The sequence below is a fragment of the Aulonocara stuartgranti genome, assembly GCF_965226115.1.
Source record: "Aulonocara stuartgranti genome assembly, chromosome: 2".
In the NCBI taxonomy this organism is placed as follows: Eukaryota; Metazoa; Chordata; class Actinopteri; order Cichliformes; family Cichlidae; genus Aulonocara; species Aulonocara stuartgranti.
This window is the reverse complement of record NC_138940.1, coordinates 9,457,724-9,480,610: the sequence shown is the minus strand read 5'-3', so window position 1 is coordinate 9,480,610 and position 22,887 is coordinate 9,457,724. Positions and strand designations below refer to the sequence as shown.

The 22,887-nt window shown below is 39.8% G+C and overlaps 2 protein-coding genes across 12 annotated transcripts in view; one reads left to right on the top strand and one right to left on the bottom strand.

Moving 5' to 3' along the window:
• Window positions 1-2,360: 2,360 nt before the first annotated feature.
• LOC309688771 (uncharacterized protein) overlaps window positions 2,361-22,887 on the top strand; it is a 29,913-nt gene continuing 9,386 nt past the window's right edge. Inside the window, exons 1-2 of one of the 3 annotated variants that reach the window (XM_082504722.1) lie at window positions 2,361-2,717; window positions 4,777-8,945. In XM_082504722.1, coding sequence (XP_082360848.1) covers window positions 4,807-6,828 — 2,022 coding nt within the window. In that variant the 5' untranslated portion in view covers window positions 2,361-2,717; window positions 4,777-4,806 and the 3' untranslated portion in view covers window positions 6,829-8,945. Of the gene's footprint in view, window positions 2,718-3,978; window positions 8,946-13,099; window positions 13,234-22,887 lie in introns of those variants that run through there. The other 2 variants (XM_082504721.1, XM_082504720.1) reach the window with 2 other exon arrangements.
• The window catches only part of slc44a1b (solute carrier family 44 member 1b), a 31,330-nt gene continuing 22,251 nt past the window's right edge, over window positions 13,809-22,887 (bottom strand). For 2 of the 9 annotated variants that reach the window (XM_082504646.1, XM_082504647.1), the window contains exon 15: window positions 20,922-22,263. In XM_082504646.1, the coding sequence (XP_082360772.1) occupies window positions 21,835-22,263 (429 nt within the window). In that variant the 3' untranslated portion in view covers window positions 20,922-21,834. Of the gene's footprint in view, window positions 22,264-22,887 lie in introns of all 9 variants that reach the window. The other 7 variants (XM_082504648.1, XM_082504650.1, XM_082504653.1 and 4 more) reach the window with 7 other exon arrangements.

The window sequence follows — 22,887 nt, the reverse complement described above, 5'->3', positions numbered from 1 at the left end:
AAACTGCAGTACCTGAAGTATCAAGCAGCATAAAACAGAAACACTCAAGCTGATCAGTTTCCAGTTCCTCTGTGTTGGTGATCGAGTCCTTTCCACCTGCGTGTGTCCATGCAGGAAGCTGACCAGCATCGCCTTCAACGACATGAACCCATTCCCCAGCCGGCTGCTGAGGAACCGGCGAGTGCTCCACCTGGAGCGCCTGCAGGCGGAGCTGCGTGAGCTGGAGGAGCAGCACAAGGAGTTCATCACCGAGAGCGTCGTACGGAAAGACAAAGAGCTCGACGTCATGGTGAGCGAGGACGACGAGGACCTCTGATCACACGGGACGCTTCAGCTGCTCACTTCGAGACGACGATGAGTTTTCCATGAGTTCAAGAGAATTTCACTAAACCGGCTGTTAACTGGTTTCCTTCACACTAAACACAGGATTGTGTCAGGTTCACCATCTCTACTAACACTACAAGGAAACAGACGCATACAGATTTAACTGCATCACATCTCTGAAACAAGCTTGCAGTAAACAAATGTGTACTGTGTTCACGTGTGTGAACACAGTACACATTTGTCAGGCTGCAGAAATGTGCAGATGTATTTCAGTGAATTCATTTGGATTAATATGTGATAGCTTATTTATTTCATTGCATCTTTTGCTTTATACCTAAAAATGCGTGACATTTCTAAATGTAGTCACATCCCTATGAAACATGGTTGATTATCAGCTGTAGTCACAGCTGGTGATAAAGTAATTAAATGTCCAGCTATTCAAAAATAGGGCATTCTGCACAATGAGTACTTTTTGGTACTTGAAGTATATTTTGATGCTGATGCTTCAGGGCATTGTGCTGCATTGTCGAAGCTCTCTGGGCTTCCGGTTAGAACGACCTCACAGTGTTTTATTTTGATCTGGTGTAAAGTGCATTGTGCAGAAATGACAGCATGATAGTCACATGATAAAACTGACTTTTCTTTTTTTTTTTAATTTTACTGGGTGTGCATCTTGTTCAAATGTCTTTTTCAGCATTTGTACATAAATATTCTGTATATAAATATTTGATTTTCATTTATTTTACAGAGTCCTTTATTTTGTTTCACAAATATGACATTCATGTCAAATGACATCTGCAGACTTTATAATGACCAGCAGGGGGCAGTGTATTGCAGTCTATGAGAACATTTACTGAGACCTGTTTCATGCACTAGTTTCATGTCTCATTGAATCCAACATGATGTTGATTTTGTAAATTAAGGTCACATCTTCATCACATCTAATTTCAAAACACTGATCAATTTTTAAAAAAAAAAGAATTCCATACCAATTGCAGGAATAAAATAGGAATAAATAACAAACGAGAAATACATACAAAACAAGAGAAAGGCACACATGAGAGAACAGGTCACATGACAGCACAGCATTATCTACCCACAATTTGAACTAAATAACAGATAGCACAGGCAATGAAAACAAACGGAAATCAGAATAAATTTAAAAACTTTTATTGATGTTAACTTGAAGTGCTGAATTAGCCCTGTTGTCAGTTCAAATCACTTCAATCTATAGCGCACTTTAAGGTCTTTAGACCTTAAAAAGTAATACACTGCAAGGTAAGCTTGCAGCATCTTACTTTAAGGTCAACTGTGAAACTTTGTGGAAAGCCTGAGACAAGTTGATGAGTCAGTGAAGCGCACTTCCTTCTGATGACGGCTATACTGAGGTGAGTTTTTAAGCATATCCTGAACTTTATTCATTATTAGACTTCTGACACCTGACAAATAAACTCTCATGCGATATGAGAACATAACAGCAAAAAGCCAGTAGCTGGTACATGAATGGATAAAAATTGGATCCCTCAGGGAGGCACCACCACTTGATCTTCTCCACCGTCGTGGTTGGTGTTCTTCGTCGTCGTTGGCCAAGGTTGAGTCGGAGATCCATCACAAGTAGCCGATGTTGAGGGCCAATATTGGTTGATGGTATGACTTTTACGTTCGTGACTAGGCTGAGATGGGGTCTTCGGACTAGCCAGTAGTCGATTTGGGTGTCTCTGCCGCCGCTGGAGTACGTGATGAGGTGTGCCGGCTTCTTTTTGAAGAAGGTGTTGGTCACGGCAAGCTCGTGGGCCTCTGCGTAGTCCAGTACCCGGCAACCCTCGTCGTTTCTGGTCCCAAATCCTTGGCCGCCATGGAATCGGTGATATCCGTCTCTCCCCTTGCCTACATGTCCATTTAGGTCGCCGCCTACCGCCACGTGTTCCTCAGGGCTAATCGTTTGCAGGTGGTCGTCGAGGGCGCGCCAGAATTCTGTCTTCTCCTCGTCGGGGCAGTTGGTCTGTGGTGCATAGCAGGCGATCAGGGGGGGGGGCTAGAGGGGCTTGAGCACCCGCCCCTTTCCTGATGAGTGCCCAAAGTGCCCTTTTGTTGAGGCAACTTTTAAATTTTTTTTATTTATTTATTTATTTATTTTATGTGTGTGTGCGTGCGGAGTCCTGTCTGTGCCCCTCAACAATAATATTTAACTATTAATCATAGTTTTGCTAAATAAAAGGATCTGGCTTGCATCAGTCACATGATCACATTTAACCAATGATCGCCCTCGACGGCAGAACGCGCTGGTTACGAGCCGGGAACGAGCTCACAAAGAGCACGCGCATTTGTTGCGGTCCGGAGCTGTAGGAGAAACACAAGTTAACTCAGAGACACAGACTGATGCGACAAACCCAGTAAGTAGGTGTACAGCGCACACTGTAGTGTGTAGCACACAGGAGTATTAGCTTATTACATACACGTTGGTAAGCTGTCTTGTTGCAACTGACGAACTGAAACAAACGAGCGTGCTGTGTGTGCAACAGCGTGACAAACATTACCTGACCTTTTATTAACTGCACAAGTAGTGCTGGTCATAGCTGCTGGCTACCTGTGTAAGGCTGTCATGGGTCTGTAGCTCTGTCACCGTTTTAGGGAACATATTTAGTTTTAAAGTAAGTTTCCGGGCTTTTCCTGCCTTTCTGGAGGGATTATATTTCACTAAAAAACCATCTAATATGCATGTCCACATAATAATTATTATAATTATAATATATTAAAAAACACACGCTGTATTTTAAAGAACATACATTAAGAAGCAGATTATATTAGATTTATATTTTAAATAAGACAAAAGTTGGATTTTACAGCAGTAAAATGATTGTATCTATACAGTTTAAAAATGTAATAAGCTTTGCCCTGCACAGAGTGGATAGTGAAACAAATGGAATCATCATAAATACATTATTTCATATTTATTACTTCCCCCTCCTCATTGCTTTATTATTGTAGCTCTAGTAATAAATAATAATGTAAGGATGCCCATAGTATATACAGTATTCTGAAGAAGGTCTAAAATGTCACTGTGTGTGCATGTGTGTGTTTTATTTAGCTGGATTTAAAAAAATATTACTCATGATATAACATTGTGCAGACATGGCTGGTAAGGACATGAGGAGGAAACAGTAGGAGCTGTATGAGGCTACTAAAGGCAGGGCTATAACATTTTGCTGTCATCATTTTATTATAGATTAAGTGCAAGAGTTGTTAGGTGTGGATAATTAGATTATAGTTTATTGCAATAGCAAGTTGTGCCTTGTTCTCAGATAGACAGCAAGTGGAGAGTGATATATGAAATGATGGGAAGGAAGGAAGAAGAGAAGCAAAGAGTGATTCACAGGCAGAGCCGAGTTTATGTCACAGTTTTTCGTTGCCTTATGGTTCCAAGCGCTGTCACCAATCTTTGCATTTTGTTATTATCTCATGAAACTTGTTTAATCAGCTACCATCTCTCCTGTGGACTTTTTAATGTCTACAGTCTCAGATCAACACAGCCCTGCCCTTCCCATATTAGATTCTTGATGAATGTGTGTTGTTGTTATTCAGCATGGTTCAATGTGCCCCTTTTTAACTTTGAGCACCCGCCCCTTTGAACCTCTCTGCACGTCCCTGATAGAGACAGGTTTTAAAGACTAGAAATGAAAACATGTGAGTCCTGTCTTTAAATAAAAATATATAATTCCCTATATTCCTATCTATTCTTGACATTGAAGCTTTACTCTTCTTGATATTGTGACAAAATACTCTTGGGTTAACCACGAGCTTTCTAAAAACTTGCATATAACAATTGTGCACCATTCATTCCTCATCTTTGCTGCCCATCATTACAACTTTGCTAATGATGGGCAGCAGGTTAGTGTCATGATGTCACCTCAGACATAGTTAAAAGCCCTGTTAACGTAGCTGCTTCTCGCCGGGTGCGGTGGCGCGTGCCTGTAATCCAAGCTACCGGGAGGCTGAGGTTGGAGGATCGTTTGAGCTCACGAGCTCTGAGCTGCAGCAGGCTATGTCGATTAACACAAAATAATTATCCTCATTCAAAAGTCATGTAAGAACCTCATTGGCTTACGGAATGTTGATGTTATTTAAAAAATTCATACAAAAACATGACCTCATTCTAGAATGTCATGTGACAACCTCATTGGCTTATGGAATTGTGATGTCACAGGCTTCTGAATCCATAAATAGGGGTGAGGAGGTACAACTTTCAGTCCGTTATTTGCAGCACTTATGTTAGCAGCATTCAAACGTTCACCAGTAAAGCATTTTCAAACATCTGGATACTTTTCGTACTCACGGTATACAGACTCCAACATGTCTCAGAAAGAGCAAGAAAGACAAGAAGCTGACCCCAGCTCTATTCCATGGTATGAGTCCCTAGACCCTTACATCAGCTCTCTTCCTTGGGATGAACAGGTGGAATTAGAGGAAAAGCGATTGGAAGAAATGGAGAAGGAAAATCTCATGAACAGAGAAAAGATTAAGATCCTGACAGAAGAAAATGAGAGAAAGAGCGCTGAATTAGAAAAATTATCCTACCAGCTTCAGGAAAGGGAAGGTATTATTGAGGAGAAACAATGGGCTCTCCAAGATAAGAAGAATCACGAGCTCCAAGAAAAGCTTGATGAAGCTCTAGAAAAAATTAAAGATCTGCTCCAAAATGAGAAAAAAGAGAGCATTAAAGGGGATAAAATGCTCAAGAAGAATCAGGAGCTCCAAGAAAAGCTTGATGGAGCTCTGGAAAAAAATAAAGATCTGCTCCAAAAGGAGAAAAAAGAGAGCATAAAACAGGAAAACATGGTCAAGAAGAATCAGGAGCTCCAAGAGAAGCTTGACGAAGCTCTGGAAAAACTGAAGGAAATCCACCAAGAAGAGAAGCAACAGTCCACACAGCAGAGAGACATGCAGAGCAAACTCCAAGCCATGGAGGAAAAATACAAAGCGCTGCAGGTGAAACATGACAAAACTCTGCACAAAAGTCAACAGTTGCTTCAAGACAAGAAGCAAATGGAAATGAAACAGAAGGAAATGGACTCCAAGCTTGACGAGATGGAGGAAAAACACAGATCGCTCCAAATCAAGCTTGAGAAAACAGTGCACAGAAATAAAGAGTTCATTCAAGAGAGAGAGCAACAAGAAATGCTGGAGAAAGAAACAGACTCCCAGTTTGAAGTCTTGGAGGAAAAACTGAAAATGCTGCAACTAACTCTTGAGGAAACACTGCTCAAAAATAAAGAGCTGCTTCAAGAAAAAGACCAACAGAAAATACATCAGGAAGAAATGGATTGCAAGCTGAGGAACATCGAGAAACAAAATGAAGGCTTGCAAGTGATGCTTGATGAAGCTCTGGAGAGAAATAAAGAGTTTCTGCACGAGAAAGACCAACAGAAAATAAAAAAGGAAGAAATGGATTGCAAGCTGAGGCACATCAAGAAACAGAATGAAGGCTTGCAAGTGATGCTTGATGAAGCTCTGGAGAGAAATAAAGAGTTTCTTCACAAGATAGACCAACAGAAAATAAAAAAGGAAGAAATGGATTGCAAGCTGAGGAACATTGAGAAACAAAATGAAGGCTTGCGAGTAATGCTTGATGAAGCTCTGGAGAGAAATAAGGAGAACCTCCAAGAAAAGAAACAAGAGCCCGTAGAGCAGAGAGACCTGCAGAGCAAACTCCAAGCCATGGAGGAAAAATACAAAGCGCTGCAGGTGAAACATGACAAAACTCTGCACAAAAGTCAACAGTTGCTTCAAGACAAGAAGCAAATGGAAATGAAACAGAAGGAAATGGACTCCAAGCTTGACGAGATGGAGGAAAAACACAGATCGCTCCAAATCAGGCTTGATAAAAAAGTGCACGGAAATAAAGAGCTTCTTCAAGAAAAAGACCAACAGAAAATACAACAGGAAGAAGAAAAACTTCATCTCCAGAGGAAAAATCAAGCACTCCAAGAATTGTATAACGAAACAAAGTACAAATCAACTGTACTGGAAGAAGAAAAGAAAAAGCTGGAAAAACAATGCTCAGCGATGCAGAGTAGCATCAATGAGATGCTGAGAAAAAATACCGAACTTGAGGAACTTTCTAAGACCTTGAAGTACAAAAACACTGAAATCCAGGCGCAAAAGCAAGAACAACAGAAAACACATAAAGACCTGCAGTGTAGACTTCAAGAAATCCAGAAGAGAAACCAGCAGCTGGAAGACATGCACACAGATGTGCACAAGGCAAAGCGAATAGAGGAGGCAACAGTTAAAGAACTGAAAGACAAGCTTAAAGAAAAACAAGAACAATTAGAAGACATGGTGAAAAGATGCAACAAACTTGAGAAAGAAAACGCAGAAACAATCGATGAGCTGAAAACCCTCATCATTGAGAAAAAAGTGCTGGTGGAAGAGTATCTGAAAAAGAAGAAAAAACGCTTCCACTGGTTCTGGAGGAGGGGCACTGCTGCTTCTCACCTGATGTAACCTCGTCTTCCTCCACCTCTATTCCATCTTCATTTCCCCCCTTCCCCTCCCTCCTTTTTCTTTTTTCACCCTCACCCCCCGACCAGTCCCGGCAGTTGACTGCCCCCTCCTGAGCCTGGTTCTGCCATAGGTTTCTCCTTTAGGTGTCTTTCACTTTAAAAGGAGTTTTTCCTATCCACTGTCGCCTGCTGCTTGCTCAGAGGGGATTGTTGGGGTTTTCTCTCATCTCTCTCTTTCATTCTTTCTATCCTTTCCCCCCCTTCTGCCTTTTCCTTTACCCAATAAACACAATTGCCCACATTTTACATTTGTTTGAAAAATGTCTTCATTCAACAATAATTCATCTTAGGTATAAAAACAAGAAATAGGTAATAGCTGCATGTGTGTTTGTGTGTGTGCATAATATACATACTTGTTTCCCAGAAAGATTTAATACTAGATGGATAGAGACCAGGGACGTGCAGAGGGGGGGGCTAGAGGGGCTTGAGCACCCGCCCCTTTCCTGATGAGTGCCCAAAGTGCCCTTTTGTTGAGGCAACTTTTAAATTTTTTTTATTTATTTATTTATTTATTTTATGTGTGTGTGCGTGCGGAGTCCTGTCTGTGCCCCTCAACAATAATATTTAACTATTAATCATAGTTTTGCTAAATAAAAGGATCTGGCTTGCATCAGTCACATGATCACATTTAACCAATGATCGCCCTCGACGGCAGAACGCGCTGGTTACGAGCCGGGAACGAGCTCACAAAGAGCACGCGCATTTGTTGCGGTCCGGAGCTGTAGGAGAAACACAAGTTAACTCAGAGACACAGACTGATGCGACAAACCCAGTAAGTAGGTGTACAGCGCACACTGTAGTGTGTAGCACACAGGAGTATTAGCTTATTACATACACGTTGGTAAGCTGTCTTGTTGCAACTGACGAACTGAAACAAACGAGCGTGCTGTGTGTGCAACAGCGTGACAAACATTACCTGTCCTTTTATTAACTGCACAAGTAGTGCTGGTCATAGCTGCTGGCTACCTGTGTAAGGCTGTCATGGGTCTGTAGCTCTGTCACCGTTTTAGGGAACATATTTAGTTTTAAAGTAAGTTTCTGGGCATTTCCTGCCTTTCTGGAGGGATTATATTTCACTAAAAAACGATCTAATATGCATGTCCACATAATAATTATTATAATTATAATATATTAAAAAACACACGCTGTATTTTAAAGAACATACATTAAGAAGCAGATTATATTAGATTTATATTTTAAATAAGACAAAAGTTGGATTTTACAGCAGTAAAATGATTGTATCTCTACAGTTTAAAAATGTAATAAGCTTTGCCCTGCACAGAGTGGATAGTGAAACAAATGGAATCATCATAAATACATTATTTCATATTTATTACTTCCCCCTCCTCATTGCTTTATTATTGTAGCTCTAGTAATAAATAATAATGTAAGGATGCCCATAGTATATACAGTATTCTGAAGAAGGTCTAAAATGTCACTGTGTGTGCATGTGTGTGTTTTATTTAGCTGGATTTAAAAAAATATTACTCATGATATAACATTGTGCAGACATGGCTGGTAAGGACATGAGGAGGAAACAGTAGGAGCTGTATGAGGCTACTAAAGGCAGGGCTATAACATTTTGCTGTCATCATTTTATTATAGATTAAGTGCAAGAGTTGTTAGGTGTGGATAATTAGATTATAGTTTATTGCAATAGCAAGTTGTGCCTTGTTCTCAGATAGACAGCAAGTGGAGAGTGATATATGAAATGATGGGAAGGAAGGAAGAAGAGAAGCAAAGAGTGATTCACAGGCAGAGCCGAGTTTATGTCACAGTTTTTCGTTGCCTTATGGTTCCAAGCGCTGTCACCAATCTTTGCATTTTGTTATTATCTCATGAAACTTGTTTAATCAGCTACCATCTCTCCTGTGGACTTTTTAATGTCTACAGTCTCAGATCAACACAGCCCTGCCCTTCCCATATTAGATTCTTGATGAATGTGTGTTGTTGTTATTCAGCATGGTTCAATGTGCCCCTTTTTAACTTTGAGCACCCGCCCCTTTAAACCTCTCTGCACGTCCCTGCAGGAGATAATCCGTAGGACGGTCGGGTCGGCGTCGATCTTCACTGACATGATGCGATCCGATATGCGGGTAACTTCGACCACGTTGTGCCGGAGCTTTATTATTAGACTTCTGACACCTGGCAAATAAACTCTCACGCGATATGAGAACATAACAGCAAAAAGCCAGTAGCTGGTACATGAATGGATAAAAATTGGATCCCTCTTAGATTGAATTGGTTGCCCTCTTATATTACGTTGTTTTGAACCTAACCGCATCCACTGAATTAATGCAGTTTTCAGGACAGTAAAAACAGAGAACTCTGATATACACAATTTCTGATTGCTGATAGTGTTTCTTAATGCAAAATGGGCTTCCATTTAAAATGCAATTGCTTTATGTTCGATCTTTAGCGAAGAAGGGTCATTTTTGATTCTGTGGACAAGGGATGCAAATGGAATGTGAAGGCAACAGGTAGTAGGGTGAATTAGGGTTTCGTGTGGTCTTCAGTGCATGAATTTTATTGCCACTTTATTTCAACTTTTTATTAATGTACTCAAAAGAAAAACAAGAACCACAAAGGAGATTCTTGTGATTCTTGTTTGTGCTATCTGTTTGTGAAAGAAAGCACATTTTACCACATCATACTGTGTTTGCTGCCATTTATTTTACTCGTCCTGCCTGAGTGTCTGGGCTGCGTTTGTCTGTGCACCTTTGTTCTGGCCTTCTGCTGATGGGTTTCACATGCTGGGCTTTCCCTCTTGGTCCACACCCAGCAGCCTGCTGCTGACCACACACAGCCTACAAACTGATCCATCCATGCATCCATCCATGCATGCAGGATGGAGGCTGAACATCTGGTGTCCTGATGCAGCCGCAACAACCAGGTGCTGAATAAGTGTTATTTTTATTTACCACAAGAGGGAGATGCACTTAAATCTCTGAAGCACAATTGCTTAAGCTTAAAAATCAGGTGGATCTCATGAACAATACCCTCATATAAGTATTGGATCCTCAAGGCTATAGATGCAGGTTAGTGGCTCTGAGTTTTACTGGCCCAAGTACATTTTTATTGGCTTGTGAACGAAGCTGTAGTTTTTGTATTTTTAAATATTAACACAATTTAATTGAGACATTATTTATATTATTTCACTTTCAATATGAAAAATGCTGTAAAAACGTTGAAAATAATGGTCACCCCTGTTCGCTGCAATGTAAAATAGTACAACTGCTGTCAGCCTTCATTAAGTTGCATCATTTAAACATTTGCATATTTTTATTCAACTTCTGCAGGATGCTTTGATGAAAGACTCCCTTTTCCCAAGTAGAGGCTTTACTAGAGGTCACAGGAACAGCGCTGCTGTTTTGGATGCGGAAAAATGTTGTCTTTCACTCTACCTGAGCTCAGTGTCCCAGTAAGGGCTCCGCCTCATTGTAGCTGACGCTGAAATGTTTGTGTGGGTTGCCATGACAACACCAGAAGTGCATCTGAGATCGTGTCCAAATTCATGGGCTGCATCCTCCTGAGGACTCGGTGTTCTGACAAAACGTCTTACTTTGGCAAAACGTCCTACCGTAAGTAGTTCATGCGTTCTCGGCGGCTCTAGTGACCCTCGAACTCTCGGCTAGCTATCGAGGTGGTGGTTAACATACGTCTCCCCCACAAGAGCACGAATCTACAACTTTTCTACTACTGGTTTTACAAGGCGTACACGGTAAAAACATTATGCTGTTATTTGTTAAGCACTTGTGCACCTTGTGAAAAGAAATAAGTGGCTGAGATGGATGTCATATGTGCTATTGATATTATTTTACTCGTTTCTAGTTTTCACGGTGCTCCATGATTGTGAGAGGAATAAAAAAGAATTGTGGACATCAGTACGAAGCATGGATTCTTTTGACCAGAGTAGATACACTGGTCCCTTGAATATACTAATCTTTTTGAGGTGGGTGACTGTTCCTGTGTATTTACAGAAACAATGGTTGTGATAACCTCAGCTGTTTCAGAGGGTGACTGTTCGTTGCTTTGCGCACTTTTAAATCTGTATACAATGGTTTGTTCCCTTTTTGTGTTCTGAGGTTTAAACAAAGATGTACTAGATGAATTATACCGGTCCCTCGAATCTACAAATCTTTTAGATGTGGATGACTGTTCATTTTCATCTGTGTTTACAGAAACACTGGGTGTTGGAACCTCAGTAGTTTCTTTTTGGCTGACAGACTCTGGAGCTGTACAAGAGGAATAAAGAGCTGCAATGCTTTTGTGAACCTGACCTGGGAAGGGAGAGAAATATATTTTTGTTTTGTTTTTGTTTGTCTTCTTGTTTTATTTGATTCCTTGTGGGATTTGGATCCAACAAGTAAAGTATGCATATTATGCACACACACAAACACACATGCAGCTATTACCATTTCTTGTATTCTTGAATAAAGACATTGATCTGACACATTTAAAATGCAGCCAATTGTTTTTATTGTTATATTATTAAGAAAAAAGAAAAGGTGGGGGTGGGGGGATGTAAAGAAGAGCTTAAAGGAAAGGGCTAGAGGAGAGAAAACCCCAACAATTAGCAGGGCATTTTTTACTTGGACAAATTGTTAATAAAGTTTCCATATCTGTAACAATGATGACAGTATAATTGTTTATAAACAATTATATTGACAATTATATGTGTCCAGTATGTTGGCTCATTTTCTTTTACTTTTTGCATTTGAAAATAAAAGTTGGGCTGATTTTGACACCATTACAAGAAGTGTTGTTAATGATTCATTTTTAATTAAAATCAGGTTACCACAAATTGTTTTTTAATTTAATTTAATTTGAAATGTTTGTCAGTGGGTAAACAATTCGTAATGCAAAGTCAGAAACATCGAGTTATTCTTGTACTGCATGCTTGCAATAAATAAGTTGTCCTAACAGTCAGTCAAAGGAGCTTGGAAAGAAAAGCGTCTGGACTTCTTTGAGTTGAAGTGACTGATATATATATTTTTTGTCTGTTTGTTTTGTTGGTTTTTGTTTTTTGCCCTTTATCACCATTCCTCTTCCCTGCTGTTTTTCTTTCCCTCTTTCTTTCTCCCCTTTCTTTCCCCCAGTCATGTCTGTCCTATGTGTAGCAAGTGAAAATAAAATAAACAATAAAAACAAAGGTGAATCAAATAGACCAATACGGCAAGGCCGGGATGGTCCATTTGGTAAAGTAAATCCGTTAGTTATAATTAACATAATGTACAATGGTAACATTCTGTTTACAATGTTACCATTTTACATTATGTTAAATGGTAACATTATGTTTACAATGTTACCATTTCACATTATGTTAAATGGTAACATTCTGTTTACAATGTTACCATTTTACATTATGTTAAATGGTAACATTATGTTTACAATGTTACCATTTCACATTGTGTTAAATGGTAACATTCTGTTTACAATGTTACCATTTCACATTGTGTTAAATGGTAACATTCTGTTTACAATGTTACCATTTCACATTGTGTTAAATGGTAACATTCTGTTTACAATGTTACCATTTCACATTGTGTTAAATGGTAACATTCTGTTTACAATGTTACCATTTTACATTGTGTTAAATGGTAACATTCTGTTTACAATGTTACCATTTCACATTTTGTTAAATGGTAACATTCTGTTTACAATGTTACCATTTTACATTGTGTTAAATGGTAACATTCTGTTTACAATGTTACCATTTCACATTGTGTTAAATGGTAACATTCTGTTTACAATGTTACCATTTTACATTATGTTAAATGGTAACATTATGTTTACAATGTTACCATTTACATTATGTTAAATGGTAACATTATGTTTACAATGTTACCATTTTACATTATGTTAAATTCTACCATAATGTAAAATTGTAACATTGTTTACAGTGTTATATTATGTTAAATTGTAACATTATGTGTACAATGTTACAATTTTACATTATGTTAAATTGTAACATAATGCTTAACAGATAATGGTTATCCTCTTTTTATATCATACACAGTTGTCTTTTTCACAGGTATTGATGGTAATTTGCAGTGGTTTATTATTGATTGAAATACCTGTGAAGTCCTGTTGGTTTTTAATGATGATTTTATTGTTGTTTCAATATTATCCAAGGGTGCAAACGTGGTGGAAAATCAAAATCAGAATTTAACATTGATCCAAGATCAGACCCTAACATTGTTTCAATATAGGACAGCGAACTGGATGAAAGTGACAGCGAGTACGAGAGGATCCCGGAGTCAGGCCTAAGGAACAGTTAGGAGATCAGGGGTCAGTTAAAGGTTATCAATATCTGATGTGTGTAGGTAAGCAATAGTGTGTGTGTGTGTGTGTGTGTATGTATGTACTTCTATGAACATCAACTTGGTGTTTCTTAAAATGATAACTTATTCTTATATAAACAAGGGGCCCAAAGCTCCTAACAAGTAGGGGTATTGTATTGGCTTGAGGCAGTCAGGTCATTTGACATCAACACCACCCATCCGGCCTGTCTAGCATGGACAACCACATCACGAGTCCATTAAATCATCTTTCTTCCACATCCAGACCCACACTTTGACCTTCGGCAGGTCGTCTTGCTCATGTCTAGAGTTGCACTCATTTGAAACGGGTTAACAGCTGAACAGTTGTACCTAATAAATCGGCCAGTCAGTATGTGGATTTTGGCTAAAAAAATTTTTTAAGTGTCACAAAAGGGTAAGAAGACAGATTATTGTTCAGATCAACAGAAAAATAACCACCAATGTGTCCTGTCAGGTTGTGTACATACATTTCCACGTGGGACCATTTGTTGGATATTTTCGGGCATTTCGGAGGCCAAACGATTAATCTGTCAATCATATTCCCTTCTGATATGATAACACACAGATCTTGAAAGTCAAGAAAGATACCAAGCACAGATTCAAATTTTCCTTTTTATTATTTTTCTTAAAAAACAAATATACATAAGAAATGATAAATATAAAAAAACAACCCAGAGCCAAAGAAAAAGTTCTTCAATGTTACAAACCACTTCGTACTGCAGAGAAAACAAACACTAGTGTTACACCTGACAGTTAAACTTGTGTTGCCTAAAGTCTTAACTTTTTCTTGTTGCTATGAAGCCGTCCCTCATGAAGACAAAGAGTCACATCCGAAGGAAACAAAGACGTCAGAGTTTTTAGTGCTGTGGATCTAACAGCAGATTATTCACACCGTACGAAGACGACGCGCTGCAATACGGAGCTGGGACACATGGACATGCAACTTTACTACAACACCGGCCCTTCATCTGCTCCGATCCGGGCCCGAGGAAGCAGGCAAACAGTCTCAGATTGCCTTATTTAAAACCTACAACCGAAGTGAGAAGGGTGGCATGTAGAGGACGAGTTAGAGACACTCCAATGTTAAAGAAAGATCACTGCCAAGGCTCAGAAAATCACATCTGAATAAAAATAAATAACCTGTAACTGGTTTGGTTGGTCTGTTAACAGGATTACTCAAAGAGCTGTGCACAGACTTAAAGGTTGGCTCAAGTTGCAAGTCTTTAAACTTTAAAGAGCTAGATTTGGGATTCTTTTTACCGTTATGGGTAATAAAAATCGATAAAAAACTACAAATGGACATTTTAGGACATTATATCAAACTGACCACTGATGTTCTTAAGAAAATATCAGAGTAGTCTGGGTTGAGATGTTAATAATCGGGAGAGAATATGCAAACATGTTATTAAAATGTTGTTAAGTTTTAAGTGCTACCCCCAGCCTCCTAGCAGATGCACCTACGACAACATTTTCAGAAAACTTGACCTCTGACCTTCACATTGAAGTTCAGGTCACTAAAAGGTGAACCTTTTATGGCTGAGGGGTAAAAAGCAAGAAACAACTTCAAGGCTCTGACAAATGGACCTATAAACTTCACAGGAGAATAAATAAGACCATTTTAGCTGTGACTGCCGAGATCTCCAAATACCAAAGATATGATATCACACCTGAAGAGCGGCATGCAGAAACGGGGGCAGGTTAACCGTCCTCTTCAGGTTCTGTGAAATACTACTGACCACCTAAAACCTTGGTCACACAAACTCAAAGAACCAGCTCAAAGGAGGGATTAAATCGAATTTCCCAGAGGAACCCACCCGAGGGATTAATAAAGTTCTATCTTATCTTATCTTATCTTATCTTATCAAACAAGAGGAAGTCGTCCTGAATACATCTGCTCTTCTGCTTTTAGTTATTTCCTGTCATACTGAACAGGTTTCAAATAAAGAATTTCTCAAGTAATCCCTGTGAGCCAAAAGCTCAGGTTGCCACTCTAAAGGCTTAGATTCAAAGAGTTGTTTTCCTCTTTTGAAGCTGTATGACGTAGGGCACAGTAGCCCCACCCACCTCCTGTTCAGACCACTTATTATAATTACTAAAGCCTGAAAAAACACTTTAGTTAACTGAAATACATAAAGCAAATCTTTGGGAAAAAATAATGGTGATGAACTGAAACAATGTTGTGAAGTAAAAAAAAAAAAAAACATACATGAAATTTACTTTGTATTTGGATAGTTTTTGTGAGTTTGGTCAAATTTGTCGAGACTCAAAGCTAACCCATTCTAAACTTCTTAAAGTAGAAAGACGAGATGCAACCTGATAACCCTCCAGTAACGATGAAGTTTTTATACTTTATTTTAAAGAAGAGGTGAAATGTTTTCACATAGGCTGTAACCTAAATCTCACTGAGCTACAAGCAGCTCAAACATCACAAACACCAGGTCACGTTTGTGACAGATCTGGGGCTCAGTTCAGGTTTTGGAAACATTCTTTACCTTCTGAGACGAGACAGAATTTGACTTAAATCAGCCTTAAATTTGTGTTTTGTGTTTTTACCTGTGTGATTTCAAACTGGTGCTTCTTTTTTTTAAAAGCTGTTTTCTTTATGCAAATTTGACAGATTTGACCTTAAAGTTAGATGCACCCTGTGTTTAAATAAAAAAATACAATAAGATCCACTGAAAAAAAAAAAGCAGTCTGATTATGACAACGCTGCATAAGTCAGTCGATACAAAGATTCTGATTGGAGTGTCACTAACCCACAGCTCACCTGCTGACCCTATACCTTCAGCAGTAGCTTGACCTCTGCATGCCGACTGGATGGATAATGGTAAATGAAACGTATAATTAATCAGCAGACAAGGAAGAGGAGCTGAAATGTTTCATTCCAAGAAGAAATAGAGTTAAATAAATAACAAATTTGCTTTGTTAGTTTATGATTTTCACATAAAGTCCTTAAACAGGCCAGTCATGCCAGAAAACCCTCTAAAGTTTCTTAATTAAAACAATTCTGTAGAGATGTCTGGACAAAAATACCCCAAAGTGAAGTCTGTTTGTGTTTTAGGAGACACACCACTTAAAGCCTGATGAGGATTTTACTGTTTTTATATCACCACGTTTGTTTTCAATCTCGTTTTTGTCATTATTCCAATCACACTGATTGATTTGAGTCCTGTATATAAGTGTCTGTACAAATTCTAACTGAATACTTGAAATGATCAGACTTTTCTGATGTTGGAATGAAACTTCTCAGTTCCAGGTTAATCTGCAGTCAAATTAATCTGCCCGGCGACAGCAGTCACATGGTCCAAACTAATCTAAGTGTATCTGAATAGCAGGAGTTAAATATTTCCTTTGATTGCTCTTAGTTTTTTCTTTTTGGGACGTTTAAACATGAATAAATGTGTGTGTGAGAGAGTGTAAGTGTGTGTGGTAATATCTGAGCTACGAACACTGTTCATCTAAAATACTTTACAGCTAATTCAAACGGACGTCAGTGATGAATGAACTCCATCTTTAGTGCAATTAGTTAACATGCTCAGAGCATCGAGTGCGGCGACCACGGCCTCGCTGCTTTTTCACACACATGCGCTTAATAATTGAAAGCTGAATGTCAGACTGAGGTCCAGTTTTCTGCACACGGAGAGATTTTCCACAACAGCTTGTGAATCTGTCGGGTTGTTTTGTTTTTGTTTGGAGGAGACGCTCCTCAGTTTGGCCTCTCTGAGCGGTTTATCTGTCAAAGTGAAGGTGTTTGGCAGAGACAAGGTGCATGATGGGAACAGTCGCAGCCTAAACACCGCCGGTCGGAGCCAATCAGCTGCGCCCATTAACATCTCAGGAACAAAAAGTGTTAAACTGCACACAGATGTTCATCGTCACAGACTCAGACCAGAAACATGTCAGCAGGTCGATGTTTGAACACAACAAACTTTAAACTGACTGAACCCAGAGAACGTCCAAACTCCAGACTTCATCCTTAGGATGTCTCCATGGAAACACCTTCAGCTTCAGTTTACTGTAAACAGCTTGTAAAGGCAACATTTCTTGAATAATGTGAATGAAAGTTGCTGTTTCCACTGATGCAAATGGTAAAGTGCCCACAAGCTGCAGTTCCTCTAACATCCACCGGAGGCTCCAGCAGTGAGTCAGTCCCCATAAACCCCCATGTTAAAACTTACAGCAGAAATAAACATGTTTACAGTTTATATAAAAACGTTTTTTGTCTCTATAGATAATTTACACCTTCATAACACGTCTACAGGTCAAGAATGTTTTTATAACTCACCTCTTTAAATTATATTAAGGCTTGAAGTTTGCATAATTAGGGGTGTGGTCTATTTGACTGACAGCTGGATAGTGATACAGCTGACTGTAGCGGCTAGCTGTCTGCTAGGCTTCACCTCAAGTAACTGGAGTTAGAACTGGACCTCTGCACCATGTTTGTTGAAGCATTTTTTTGCAATTATCTGACCAATAATATGGCTGCTGTGAGGTTTCTGTACTAACTGACTGTCCAAATGTTCTGAGCTTCAGTTTTGGTGAGGGAAATTTTAGGATTTTATTTGCAGCACTAATTAGGTTCTAAACCTTTATTAATTTCCCTCCATTTTGAACCTGGTTTCCAATGGGAGGTACTCATGTGCAGATCATCATAATGATTTAGGATTTGGGATGATATAGGAGTGTTCAGTCTACACAACATAACTGAACTGTAGGTCCCCAAAGTGCCCAGATAAGGCCAGACATGTTTGCTATCTGGGTTAAGTCTGTATTTCAGTCTGAAGGAAGGACGCTTGGATTCAGCCTCACACACAGCTTAACCTGCAGTGCAACAAGGCAACATGTTGGCCAACCAGGAGAGCAGTTTCCTCGGCAGCACCGTTGCTCTCAAATCAAAAGTTTCACTTTCTTCAGCACTTGACTCAAGACATTCTGATAACTCAAACTCACATTTTGGGCAACCTTTCTTTCTCAGGTTGCCCAATGAGTTGCCTTGTTGAACAATAAAAGGAGATTAAACCTCTGACAGTCGAGCCATTGGTCGGACTTCCTGCCTGAGGCGAAATTAATCATTGAACCTGGAACATGTTGAACAAAAGGAAGCAGGAAGACTTGTTGTCGTTGTTGATGTGGTCACATGATGCAGTTTTTTTTATTGCTGACTGAACTCAGCCGTCACATCTCCCACCGTCTTCTCAATGGAAACAACAATTTGATTTGTGGCCGTTTCAGAGACGGCGGTTTCGGCTCTGGACAGGAAGTGGGATCCGGGTGATTGTTTGTTGGAGCATCCGTCTCTGACGCCAGTAAACCATTTTGAGCCCCGACCACAAGGGGACTCGGCTGATTGTTACAGCCTACGAGGTGAGAGTCATGTGACTGATGGAGACAGTTTTCTATAGGCTATTTATAGGTCTGATATGCATCAAAGATTCTGTCCTGATATGTTTAGGCAATGCACAATACATATCTTGGTGTTTGAAATGACTGATTGATATTTTTTAAAAAGAGCGTGATTTCAAATGTATTGATTTATCAGTCAGGAAACCTTTTAAAATTATTTTCCACTGTTCACAGTCAATATGTTATCTGCAGTGGGTGGCAGAAGGCCACGCCCACAAGCAGATGCACAAACAAGAACCATGAGCTGCTATGTACACAAGATTTTCTCCACTTTACCCATATTAAACAGCTTTTCTTAAACAAGTAACTGAAGCTGTTACACTCCACCAGACCCCATTCATCAAAACAGTAATTTTACCTCAAAGAACACAGGAGTTACTCATCTACTGTTGCCACAATTGAATAGTTTGTAATATTGTGCTACTTTGGTGTTATAATGCATTAATTCGGACCTAAACTAATGCATTAAAAAGCAAAAGTCACACAAATAGGTCAATAACACTCATTTTCAGTGTTAAAAAAATCCCTGTTTTTGTCAAACAAGTCTGGTGGATTTAAAAAAGAGCCACTAACCCCGTCTTCTCCACAAGCTCTGTTGTCCTTCCTAGCTGCAGGAGAACTTCAGGCTTCAGCAAACTGAAGGTGCTGCATTAAGGAGTCACATAACTGGTCTCATGACCCACACCTTGCAGGTTGTAGCAGTAACTACGGTAGAAAAAACAAAAAACGCACACTCGTGGTGATCCATCCCACATAGAGTCTGACAGCCTCGGTATGACCTGGACAGATCTCGTCCACCAAATAAATGGAGTTTTATGGCTGCTGTTCCGCCTGTCCACAGGCCCCGTCCCTTTGATGACTTGGTTGACGAGCTGTTTTCCGCGATGCGCGGGTCGTCTCCAAAACAAACGTTAAGACAAAAAACGGAAAAGTGGCTGAAAACTGTTAGGAACTGAAGAGTGAGCGATGAGTTGGGGTGAGTTTTATAAAAAAGGACATCACTACGAAAAAAATGCATCAGCCGGTTTAAAATCTGCAGCGCTTCAATATAAAGTGCTTCATTACATTGTTACTTTTTTACAGTTTCTTATTAAAATATTGTTTTCCCTGGAGTGAAACCATAGTAAACATGTTACACGTTGGTAAAAATAAACATTTGGAATGTCTCTTTTTAACAAGTCCCATTGGCTGATTTTGGTCAAGCTGAACTCGTCCCCGGAGCCTGAAACAGCAAAACGGTCATATGGTTAACACAAGTCATTACACATTACAGGCAGTCACACAGGGTATGGACGAGAGAGCAGAGCATAATGGGAGATGAAGGTGAGTCAGGTCCACATAGCTGGAGCAGGGTTTGCTTATTTCCTAGTTTTTCTCACTAAGTTACTCACTTAAAAGTTTTTAATATTATTATCATTATTATCATCATCATTATTAGGGGTGTAACAATTCTTCAGTTGGTCCCTTATTTCCATGAGAGTTCCAATCTCTGGGAATCCTGTTTCATGGGGACGCTCATGGGGATGCTTAGAATAAATGGGGCCCTACGGACTTAGAGCTAAAAGGGGTAAATGTTGTGGTAAAACCCCTTTCCTCGAGTACTACAGCACCATTTACTATATCTTACATTCTGATATCTGGCTTCATACAAGCAGTAGTTTCCAGATAGCATCACCTTTAACCACCACTTTGTCTACAAACACTTGTAAGATCTATGTAGCTATTGCCACCAAAGGACGACCTCCTGGCATAAATCCTAAACTGAGCAACCATTAGCAAAACAATGATAGTTTTTAGGCAAAATTGGCTTCGCTGTAAGACTAACTGAAGGACCTTGGTGTTATATTTGTAAAAGATTAGCCTAGAAGCTGCCAAATAACCTCCAACTGATCGAGACAGTCCATCCTTCCCTGAGCCTGGTTCTGTTGGCAGTCTCTTCCTGTTAAAAGGGAGTTCTTCCTCTCCATCATCTCCAAGTGCTGTTCATAAAAGTTTTGTCTGATTGTTGGACCTCTTTCTTAAAGTTGTAGGCTTTTGACGTTACGGTATTACAATGAACTGGTGTTATAACAGTTAAAATAGCCATTTTAGCTGTTTGGCTCCAGAGTGGAAAAGCTATCCTTAAACTACTCTGCAAAACTTTTAGAAGCGATTCAGGGTAAAGTGTATCCACCACAGCTATTTTTCCAGTGCTGTTACTACTGTGACAAAATACTGGGGATTTTTCACAAACTGAAACACAATCTGCACAAACCTACAAGAGCTGGAGTGGTCCTTTGCATCTCTCTGTTGTTGCTGCGCTTCTAGATTTGGTTGTTTTTTGTTTCTCTGCAGTTTTTCTTTGGTTGATTGTTGGGGGTCGCTGAAGGACAAACATACAGGATGTGACAACCACCTGGTTTCTGGTTTTTAATTCGTCTCACTCTACCAGGAGCAAACATCTGGTGGGGAAAATAATGAACCCTTTAGAATTCATTTCTGAGTCAGACCTAGCTCTTCCTAAGCTGCTCGAACTATGAGGGACATGAGTTCAAGTGATGACATATCATTCTTTGAAACCAAATAGGAAGCTAGGACCCAGAAGAAAGCATCTTTCAAAAAACCACCTTTAGTTAACCTCAATCAGCTCCTGAAAAATAGATTGTTTTTAAATCTATGGTCCATAAACTGAACTCTGTAAACATTTTTGATTCATATTTTAAAAATTAACTAACCTGTCTTACGTCTGTTCCAATTTTATTGGTTATTCGATCATTCTGATCAGCAGGGAAGAGCAGAGTTTGCATCTCAGTTTACATAATTTTTCTCCAATCATAAGGTAGTATATCTAAAAATGTGATGACAGGACCAGAATCACAGAAGCATAAAGAGAGCCTGAGACTGAACCATGAACCTGAAGCTGCAGCTTACCATCTGCTGAGTCCTTCTTCTTGTTTAAAGCACCACAGTGAGAAAATAAGGCTGAACAGAAGTTCACTCAAACAGCAACAAAACATCAACACATTTATAAAAAAAAAAATTTTCAAATATAAAAATTACAAAAGTAAAAAATAAATAGATTACAAACAAAAAGTCAGTAGGAGTTTAGTCTCTGAGGAAGCAGCCAGCATGATGATGATGGTGATGATGGCGGCGATGTAAATGGGTTTGGCTTGCATGCGTCAGTGGGCCATCCAGTCAGCATGCTTGAGTCACCACATGCATCAGTTAGCATGTATAGGTTAGCACACAGTGTTTACGGCGGCTGATTTAACATGTGAATGGGCAGAGGGGGCGGGGTTTGGTGTGTTCAGCAGGCTGACGAACAGGAAGAGAGTGGAGGTGGGCAGGTAGACACACAGGAAGAGGACGACGTCCTCGCTGAGACAGAGGACAAAGTCAGTCTGCTCCATCAGCATCCAGTCCACCAGCACCCCCACCAACAGGTAGTACACCTGGAATTCCTGATGTTCCTCCCACTCCCCGTCACAACCCCAGTCTGGACCCACCGATGCCGCCTCCAACGAGTTCTTCTGCCTGACCACGCCCCCTCTGGTGTCATTGTCACTCACCATGGGCTTGATCTCCGCCCCTTCTGATGCCACTTCCTTCACCCGACTCCGCCCACGTTCCACAGCACGCTCCAACCGCCGGCTGCTCTCCACAAACTCCTGCAGGAACACAGAAAGGTGGACAAAGACCAAACACATTAAAACACTGCACCCCATTGATATTCAAGAAAGTCCTTTTATTAGCAATCATGATCAGAACTTTATTTTGAACATAATTATGTTTAACAATAAAGGAACTACACATCCCATGATGAATTGCAAACTGGAGATTCTACGACAAACAACTTCCCCTTCTTGAACTGACACCTGCAGGTCAATGTTCCCTCTAATTTTTCGTGTGTCTGAGCGAACACACAAACTCCCTGAGCGGTCCCTTGGACCACTGGGAGCAACATTAGATGTGTGCACTGTGGTCATGTCAGCATCAAATCCATCCAAGTTACATGGTTTATTAAAATAATCAAATTACAGCATTTACATTTATGTTAGGCTACTTTTAATTAACTGCTTTAGCCCACTTACAATGAAAATTTTTAAAAATTCTTGTTCATGACCTGTGTAGTATGTTAACACTATTGAAAGTAGTCTAAGGAGCTTGGAAAGAAAAGCGTCTGGACTTCTTTGAGTTGCTTCAAGACGTTTCACCTCTCATCCGAGAAGCTTCTTCAGTTCTAAGGTCAAATGGTGGAGAGTCCCAGATTTAAACCCATTGGGAGTTTCCCC